We start from the raw sequence: 10,572 nt of genomic DNA, 5'->3' as shown, positions 1-10,572 counted from the left end.
GCTGTCTCCCATCGGTATCCACTAACATGTGGCATGGACTGTCCAGGAGCCTGACGTGTCTCATAGTAGAAGATGATGTCCCTCCCAGTGAAACTATCCTCAAAAGCCCCTACATCAAGGCGTAGAGATCCATTACAACTCCAAGTAGCAACTTTGAGTGTAGTCCCATAGGTCTCGCGCCGTCATGAAGAGCGCCTCTCCATAATCACCACTCTACCATCTCTATAGAAGGCCACTTTCCCTTTCTCTCGGGCTGCCCTTATCTCGGGCATACTTCTTTCATGTGGGCAAGTTACGAGAGTGTGAGTTCATCTCCAAGAAATATTCCCGTCTACTTGAGTGTAGGATGTCTCTTCAAGAAGTCCTTCTTCGCTTCCATGGAGGGGAAACGAATGATAAGTGCTCTCTCCTTAGAAGATTCGACACTACCTTCTCTCTTCTTTCCCACTCTCCATGCCTTTGTGTGCGTGGCTTCAATGCCCATCATAGAGAAGAGATCCTTGGTTTTCCCTTCCACATCATCACGGTCTTTTAGACCAGACACTCGTACATGTAAGGCCCGTGTCTTCCTCCTTTGCTCCTCTTCAAGGGTCATGTTGATGATGGTGGGAGGGGGGATGGGTGAAGATGTCTTCTCTTTATGTTGCTCCTCCTCCTCTCGAATGATCCTCATTTGTTCCTTGATGGTATTCAGCTCTTCAATAAAGGAGGGCTGAAATTTTCCATCCTCAAGCTTGCCTTGTGAAGTGGCTTCCAACTCCTTTTTGAGGGCTGAGCAGCCGCTTGACTTTTAGCATGCAATTTGGCCTCCACTAGTTCCTCCTTTAAGGTTGAAATCTCAGCCTCTTGCTTGGATTAATAAAGAGAGGGATGGTAGCTAGAGAAAGTGAGCAAAGAGACATATATAGAGAGAGAAGATCAACAAAAATATGTGAGATGGTTGGAGAGAGGAGAGGAGAGGAAGTGAAGATGGTAATAGATAGAGAGAGAAAGGAAGGAGCAAGGTTGGTGGTGGAGGGGGCTCAGCTGGGCTGGGTTGGGCTAGGCTGGGAGGTGGTTGGTAGAGATGGTGGTGGGAATAGTTAGAGAGAGATTGTTTAAGTAGAGAGAGAGAGGGCAGCCAAGAAAAGCTCTCTCCACCGAGCTCCCTCGGTGACCATCCTCCAATGAGATTGCATTTACATTAGTGATGGGATGATTACACTATGTTTGCAATTACATAGGTGTGCTAGTGGAATGCTTACAATAGGGCTTTCAACAACAGGTTAAATAAGATCTTGTTAATCTTGGATATAAATTAACCTCTTAAGGAAGTGAAGGTACATGATCAATATCTATGCTTAGAATCATCTACACATCAAAAGTTCACTTCATAATTTAATTATTCTAGGAAAGATCGTAAGGGATTTAGAGATCCACATCTATAGAAATGGATCCTTTTTTCCTAAGCTATAAGATAGAGGCCCAAGAACATAAGGTCTAAGATAATGAAACCATATCCAGAAAGTATAACTTTAGTCTTTATAAAATAATCCTTCACTAATGTATACTAACTACTTATCTCATCAAGCACAACATCGTTGCTCTCTCACATCTCACATAGTGAAGTGGGATTATAGCATCTATAATCTTTCTACTTAAGGGAATAACCAATGAATATATATTTTTTAACCTTGGTATCGAACTTACTTCTCACCTCATCTAGTGTATGTACATAAGCAATGCACCTCATCTAGTGTATGTACATAAGCAATGCACCCAAACACTTTCAAGTGTGCCAAATTCGGTTTTCTGCAGTAAACTTACAACATGCTTGTTTTTCCTTTCTACAACCCCATTTTGCTACAAGATGTACTTGCATGTAAACTATCTCTTTAGCCGATGCTCTCTTAAATAGTCATTGAATTCATTGGAAAAATATTTCCCCCCACCATGTGACCTTAGCTAAAGTGAGTAAACACTTCACTTTTCTCTTGTAAACACCCACACTTTCCTAGTGTGTTAACAATGAAAGATACCTAATAATGGCATCCACACTTTCCTAGTGTGTCAATAATGAATGTACATAATAATGGCATCCTCTGACTGATGCATCTTTGTTGGTCTCCAAATATCAAAATGCATCACATCTAAAGGTCTTTGACTTACATGTTTATCATGCAAAAATGTATGATCAGCTTGCTTTCCCAATTGGCACGCTTCACGTAGTCTATGCATTTAGTCTATGCATTCCATCCACTTTGAACTTTGGCAAACTTGTAATAATGTTGTGGGCTTACATATTCTTCAGCCCCTCAGTCACCCCACTGGGCATTAACATGTCCAATGCATTTATGCCAAATATAAATGTTTGAATCACACCTATACACCAAGTGTAAACATTGTAGCCTTAACTTCATGCATGCTTACATCTAATGTAAACATTTTGCCAACTTTATGTCCAAGTTGTGCTGACATTCTGCTAACTCTATTTTCCTTTGTAACTAAGTGGTGGTGGTGACATTTTCGGCACTGGCATTTTGCCAACTCTATTTCCCTTAGTATAACCAAGTGGTAGTGCTTATTGAAATTCTCTACATAACATCCATGAAGATTAAACCTCACTTGTAGACCCTGGTCTATGACCAACAGAAACCACGTTCTTTTATGTTTGGCACATAAAGCACATCAACAAGGTACTTTATTTTTCTATCTTGCATAGACAAAGGAACTTTACTAGTAGACATATTTAATAGGGTGTGTTGTATCACCACCTATTTCTATATAACCTAGTTTTCCAAATCCCTTAGTTCTCTGAACCACTCACCATGGATAGTCATATGGTTAGATGCACCAGAGTCAACATACCATAAATCACCTAAATTGTTGCATCTAAAACATGGAACTAAGCATATGATACATCACAAATCGTTCCTCACTCCTATCTTTAGCCTGCTTACTTCTGTAACTTCCCACTTTTTATGTCATTTTGTTTTTTATAGCAATCCTTTGCTATATCCCCTGGTTTGCCATAGTAATAGCACTCTATGCCATTTCCACTCCAATTTCTTTGTTCATCCACCTCGGCCTCTCTTGTTCCCTAGCTCCCGAGTGGCCTCTTCCACCTATTTGTGAATTGGAATCTTCTTCTTCTTGTCCATGATGGCTTGCACCTTGGCCTCTAGATGAAGATCCGCCTCTACCTCTACCTATGTCACCTACTCTTGTATATTTTTGGAGGATGATTTACATTCATCTCCTCACTAGGGCTATAAGGTCCTAAAAGTTTGGAAAATAGGTACCAAAAAATAATCATAGTTAAGCCCATTCAAAGTGACCGACTAGTGCTCCAATAGAGGCGAGGGCATCTGTAAGCCCCACATTATGTAGTCCTTACTTTAACTGCATCTTTCTAGCCTTGGTACTTATGCTGTATAGGTTAATCAAGGTATCCCACACATCTTGAGGTATTGCTGCATCCTGTATATGACCAGTCTCATAGAACTAGACACACTAATAGAGATCCAATACATAACCGTGCTAGCCCTCTCATGCCATGTACCTGTTGTTGTGGAGTGGGATTCTCTTCTGGAAGCTCAGGATCCTTCTCATCACCTGTAATAAACTGCCAATATCCTTTTTCCACGTGAGGACGTTTGCCATCCTGAACTTCCATGCTTTAAACTTATTCTTGTCCAGCTTCGCTCACATATGGGATAGACTTTGAGACACTATTACTTGCAGTAACTTTGATCGGCACCAAATACGGTATTCTATAGGCTAAGGTATAATCAAACTCTCAAGAATGAAAAAGTTATCTACCTTGAAAATCATGGTTTAAGTGGTGTCTCTTCACAGTGCTGTCTCTTCACATAATGTGGTATATTATCTAGCAGGCCACATTAACCTAAGGTTACTGCCTTTAGTTAATTAGTTAATACACGTGTCCAGTTCATCTATGCCAAGGACTCCTCCCTCCTTCACCTCCTCTCCCTCCTTCCACCTCCTTAAGACACACACACACACACACACACACACACACACACACACATATTTGAGACCAAAATGATGTATACATAATGTCCATGAAATATTGTCATGGATGAAAAAAGAGAAAGCAACAATAAGCTAAAACTGAAAACTGAAAGCTAAGGTCTCACACTTTGAGATTATACAAGATTAAAAATCTAGATCCTACTATGCTAGGTGTATAAAGTACAATAAGTGATGGGAAATGGAAGAGATGAATAAAAATAGTAAATCAACCATGTATGCTGGCCATCCAGGACGTCCATCATGGGTGATACAAGAAGGCTAGAGATGTCGATAGTTTGCTGTGAGGATGAGGCCGTCGATGGCGGGCCAGTATCCCTTGAATCTGGGGCTATATATAGATGAGATGTCGATAGTTTGCTGTGAGGATGAGGCCGTCGATGGCGGGCCAGTATCCCTTGAATCTGGGGCTATGCTCTCTGTCTTTTTCCTACATTGTTTGGGCTATATATAGATGAGATGTCGATAGTTTGCTGTGAGGATGAGGCCGTCGATGGCAGGCCAGTATCCCTTGAATCTGGGGCTATGCTCTCTGTCTTTTTCCTACATTGTTTGGGCTATATATAGATGAGATGACATCATTTGGGGATTGACTAGGACAATTGTGGCCATTTTGCTATATGGGGATGCTGTCTTCATGCCCTTTGAGGAGAGACTTTTTTGAGGCGCATGTCCATTTCAGTAACACTTTTTGAGAAGATTAATTAATGTAATTAAAAAGAAAAAAATGTTTTGGTGCTTTACAGACGCCAGTGCGCGTATATATGTGTATATATATGTTCCAGTATGCGTAGCGGAGATGCAGACATCACGAGCACAAATCGAACTGTCGTGGAAGGGGAGGAGTACTCCAGGGATCCCTCCCTGTTGTTGGAAAAGAAAAACAGCGGAGGAAGTCCCTTTCTTGCCCTACGTATGTCTTGATACTCCCTCGCACCTTTTGTGCCCGTTTTACAGGAAAACCCAAGGGCCCCAGATTTCAAGCACAAGCTTACGCAGGAGTCGCTATGGATGGATGACTGGTACAATCCAAGTTGGGTTAAAGACAGGCCAAGGCAGCAGGGAATGCACAAATCACAACATGCAGAAGAAGTGGTGAAGAACAGTACTGGTGGTGGTTGGAGGATGCTTAGCTTAGAGGAGGCACTTCCTTCCTTGGGAGAAGGGGTGCAGCCCCAGCCTTCCGTTGAGGACTTTGCGCGCATCTTGCACAAGTGCAGCAAGAAGAGAGACCGAGAGCATGCACTGCGCTTGCATGCCTACATGCGCAGAAAGGGGCTGGAAGCTCATACACCACTGGGAAACTACCTTGTCTCGATGTTGGTGGAAGTTGGAAGCATGCATGATGCCCAGCTGGTTTTTGACCAGTTGGTGTATCGTAATGAGTGGTGCTGGAATTCACTTATAGATGGTTATATCAAGTGTCGGAAGCCACAGCATGCTCTCACCTTATACCAGAAAATGCAAAAGGATGATTCTGTGCATCCTAGGGGCCCTACCTTTGTGGCCTTACTGAAGGCTTGTGCGAAGCTGAAAGATCTGGAAACAGGTCTTGAAATACATGCTGAGGTTGCGAGAATGGGATTGCTCCATCGAAATCTTTTTGTTGGCAGTGCCTTGGTTGATATGTATGCCAAATGTGGCTTTATTCTCAAAGCACAACAAGTGTTTGACAATCTTCCAGTTCGAGATGTTGTCACATGGACGGCACTGATTGCAGGATATGCTGAACATGGGCAGGGTGAGGAAGCACTCAAATTTTTTGAACAGATGCAACTTGAGGGTGTCTCCCCGAATGCTATCACATTTGTTTGCATCTTGAAAGCTTGTGGCAACATAGGAGCCATAGACAAGGGCCGAGAAATACATTCTGAGATTGCACGACAGGGGTTTCTCAAAAGAGACCACGTTGTTGGCAACACCTTGGTCAGTATGTATGCCAAATGTGGCTTGCTTGCCATAGCACAGCAAGTGCTTGACAAGCTTCCAGTTCGTGATGTAGTCTCTTGGACTGCATTAATGGTGGGATACGTTGAACATGGGCATGGCAAGGAAGCACTCAAGTGTTTTGAACAGATGCAGCTTGAGGGGGTCTCTCCGAATGCTATTACTTTTGTCTGCAGCTTGAAAGCTTGTGGCAGTATAGGAGCCATAGACAAGGGCCAAGAAATACATGCTGAGATTGAAAGACAGGGATTGCTGCGTAGCGACCTTGTTGTTGGCAGCACCTTGGTTGATATGTATGCTAAATGGGGCTTGCTTACAAAAGCACAAGAAGTTTTCGACAATTTGCCAGTTCAAAATGTAATCTCATGGAATGCATTAATTGCAGGATACGCTGAACATGGGCATGGCAAGAAGGCACTAAAGTGTTTTGAAAGGATGCAACTCGATGGTGTCTCCCCGAATGCTGTCACTTTTGTTTACAGCTTGAAAGCTTGTGGCAGCATAGGAGCCATAGACAAGGGCCGAGAAATACATGCCGAGATTGAAAGAAAGAAGTTACTGGAGAGAGACCTTGTTCTTGGCAACACCTTGGTCGATATGTATGCTAAATGTGGGTTGCTGACCATAGCACAACAAGTGTTTGACGAGCTTCCAGGTCGAGATGTTGTTTCGTGGACCGCACTAATAGCAGGATACGCTGAACATGGGCATGGTGAGGAAGCACTCAAGTGTTTTGAACAGATGCAACTGGAGGGTGTTTCCCCGAATGCTGTCACATTTGTTTGCGGCCTGAAAGCTTGTGGCAATATAGGAGCCACAGACAAGGGCCAAGTAATACATGCTGAGATTGAAAGACAGGGGTTGTTGAAAAGAGACCTTGTTGTTGGCAACGCATTGGTTGATATGTACGCCAAATGTGACTTGCTTACCATAGCACAGCAAGTGCTCAACGAGCTTCCAGTTCGAGACGTAGTCTCGTGGACTGCACTAATAGCAGGATATGCTCAACATGGGCATGGTGAGGAAGCACTTAAATGTTTTGAACAGATGCAACTTGAAGGTGTCTCTCCAAACGCTATCACATTTGTTTGCATCTTGAAAGCTTGTGGCAGCATAGGAGCCACAGACGAGGGCCAGCAAATACATGCTGAAATTGAAAGACAGGGTTTACTGGAAAGCGACCTTGTTGTTGGCAACACCTTGGTTGATATGTATGCCAAATGTGGGTCGCTTGCCATAGCACAGCAGGTGTTTGACAGGCTTCCAGTTCATAATGTTGTCTCGTGGGCAGCACTAATTATAGGATATGCTGGACAAGGGCAGGGTGAGGAAGCACTCAAGCATTTTGAACAGATGCAGCGTAAGGGTGTCTTTCCGGATGCTGTCACCTTTGTTTGCAGCTTGAAAGCTTGTGGCAGCATAGGAGCCACAGACAAGGGCCAAGAAATACATGCTGAGGTTGAAAGACAGGGGTTGCTGGAAAGGAATCTGGCTGTTGGCAACACCTTGGTCGATATGTATGCTAAATTTGGCTTGCTTGCAAAAGCACAACAAGTGTTTGACAAGCTTCCAATTCGAAACGTATTCTCATGGAATGCATTAATCACAGGATATACTGAACATGGGCATGGTGAGGAAGCAATCAACTGTTTTCACCTGATGCAACTTGAGGGTGTCTGCCCAAGTACTGTCACATTTGTTTGCAGCTTGAAAGCTTGTGGCAGGATTGGGGCCACAGGGAAGGGCCAGGAATTACATGCTGAGATTGAAAGACAGGGGTTGCTGGAAAGAGACCTTTTTGTTGGCAGCACCTTGGTCGATATGTATGCTAAATGTGGATCCCTTGCCAAAGCACAGCGAGTGTTTGATAAGATTCCGTTTCGAAATATTGTCTCATGGAATGCAGTTATGGCAGCATATGCCGAAAATGGACATGGTGAGGAAGCACTCAAGTGTTTTGAACTGATGCAACTTGAGGGTGTTTCCCCAAATGCTGTTACATTTGTTTGCAGCTTGAAAGCTTGTGGCAGCATAGGAGCCACAAACAAGGGCCAAGAAATACATGCTGATATCGAAAGATGGGGGTTGTTGGAAAGTGATTTTGTTGGCAGTGCCTTAGTCAATATGTATGCCAAATGTGGCCTGCTTTCCAAAGCACAGCAAGTGTTTGACAAGCTTCCATTTCGAGATGTAGTTTCATGGACTGCACTAATGGCAGGATATGCCCAGCTAGGAGAAACTGAAAATGTTTTCCATATCTTTGATAAAATGGTAGGAGAGGGTATAAATCCTGATCCTATCACCTTTGTTGTTGTTCTCAGTGCTTGCAGTCGCACATGCTTGTTTAATAAGAGCCAGACTTACTTTGAGGCCATGAGCAAAGACTATGGCATTGCTCCAACTCTCGAGCACCACACTTGGATGGTTGATCTCCTTGGCCGTGCAGGCCAATTAGACAATGCAGTAGCAATGACCAAGAAGATGCCATTCTGTCCTAATCTTGTAGTGTGGCATACTGTGCTGGGTGCTTGTAGAAATTGGGGAAATGTGGATTTTGGAAAACATGCCTTTGAGTGTGCAGTGCGTTTGGAAGAAAAGGATGCTGTAGCTTATGTTGTTATGTCTCACATCTATGCATGTGATGACTGGCAGGAGCAAATTGAGGCAATGAGAGTGTAAAAACAAGCATGGAAGGCCAATAAGGTGATAGCTCAACTGGTAAAGGTGTTGGTAAAGGAGGGGGGGGGGGGGGGGGGGCAGAGCGTGGAAGAGGCCAGGACACTGTTGGTGGATTGAAATATGGCCAGAATTGTGCATTCATATTTAGTTGGAGATAATAGACATTTCAAAAGAAAAAGTTTTGCTACAAAGCTAGAAGATCTCTTCCAAAAAATGAGAAGTCTTGAGTTTGCAATGGGTATTACAAGAAATTTCTGATGATGCAAAGAAAGATTTGGGATGTAAGCCCAGTGAAGAGGTTCAGTATGCCGTGCATTGTAATTAATGCATACAAGGGGACACCCTTTCATGTTGTCATAAACTTCGAGGTTTGTAATGACCGCCATTTGGCTACGGTAGTTATATTCAAGATAGAGCAGCAAACCATTCTTGTCAAAGATGCAAAACGCTTCCATGTTTATGAAGAAGGAAAGCGTATTGCCAACGAGGTGATAGCTCAAGTTGTAGAGATATTTGTCTAGGATCAGGAGGTCCTGGGTTCAAAACGCCACATGGTGCTTCCTTGGCGGCATCGCCTATGGGCGGTGAAAAATGGTAACTATGTGAGGATCTTGGTCCTAAGGCCAATCAGAAAAAAGAAAGAAAGAAAGAAGTGAGTGTATTGGTGGGAACTAGTAGTAACAGTAGTGCAGCTGCAGTAGCCATCGCCTTAATTGAAATGTTTATGCTAGAATGATGGAGAGGAAAGTTTCTTTGCCTCCTTCAGTTGGTTATGATGGTGCCAATTTGGGGAGCTTGAATCCTGGTTAGAAATAGAGTCTCATGTGCTTCCTGGTGTGGCTTGGGAGTAGGCTTTTGCTCTGCTCCAAGGTTGATGATACCTTGGTTCATGGTTGAATTGGCATCCTTGATAGCTGAATTCTTATTTGCATGCCAGATAACAATAGCCTAGGTTAGTAAATGAAAGACTTTTGATGATGTAATGGATGATATAATGGGGTCACATGTGAATTGCTAGTGATGTGTGTCGTGCTAGGCACATGGGTCGTGTGCACTTTGAATGCTCCTCTTGAGCTTGGTTTGATCAAGGAAAGATTTAAAGGGCTTGGAAAGATCTTCGAGATGAGCATTAGAATACGTTCACATGGGTCATGTGCACTTTGAATGCTCCTCTTGAGCTTGGTCTGCTTAAGGAAAGATTAAAGAGCTCGGAAATATCTTGAGATGAGCGTTCATGGGGCTTATTTGTATGGGTATAGTACACAATTCATTTGATTTCATGTGATTTTTTGAACATCAATGTTTTTTTTTCCCAAATCTATGATTGTAAAAGTGTTAGGTTCTTGTGAAAGGACAATTTATTGGTGATCTGTATTAAATTGTATGTGGTTTAATTTTAAATATATTGTTGGTTTTGGTGTGGAGAGCCTAAGAACTGAAGTGTCCATGTGATTGGATAAGGCCCTCAATCCCCCATCTCCCCCATCTCCCCCACCCATCACCACCACCACCACATCCCTCTTCCTAACTCACACGCACACACACACACACACACACACACAAAACCCTCTACTCCCAAACACGCCACCCTCTTGGGAATCCTAGGGAGCTAAAGAGGATCGAAACACCACCACCACATCCCTCTCCCTAACTCTCACACACACACACACACACACACACACACACACACACACACACACAAAACCCTCTACTCCCAAACACGCCACCCTCTTGGGAATCCTAGGGAGAGAAAGAGGATCGAAATGATCAACTTTATAATTGAATAATTAAGACAATTAAAAGCTTAATGATGAGAGCTTTGGTAAAATAAATGAATTAACAAATCACATCGATTCCATCAAATCACTCTCTTGAGGTGAGATCCCAACATACACTATCATTTTGGCCTTTGAC

The 10,572-nt window shown here is 43.1% G+C and overlaps 1 protein-coding gene across 1 annotated transcript; it reads left to right on the top strand.

Moving 5' to 3' along the window:
- Window positions 1-4,622: 4,622 nt before the first annotated feature.
- LOC147634084 (pentatricopeptide repeat-containing protein At2g39620-like) lies at window positions 4,623-9,784 on the top strand. Its single transcript, XM_086805190.1, has one exon. The coding sequence runs from the start codon at window positions 5,044-5,046 to the stop codon at window positions 8,656-8,658; it is 3,615 nt and encodes a 1,204-aa protein (XP_086661316.1). The 5' UTR covers window positions 4,623-5,043; the 3' UTR covers window positions 8,659-9,784.
- Window positions 9,785-10,572: the final 788 nt, after the last annotated feature.

This window comes from Cibotium barometz, chromosome 11, assembly GCF_041138505.1.
Source record: "Cibotium barometz isolate CiBa-2024 chromosome 11, ASM4113850v1, whole genome shotgun sequence".
NCBI lineage: Eukaryota > Viridiplantae > Streptophyta > Polypodiopsida > Cyatheales > Cibotiaceae > Cibotium > Cibotium barometz.
Note: the sequence above shows the minus strand (reverse complement) of the source record. Positions and strands in the feature narration are given on the sequence as shown.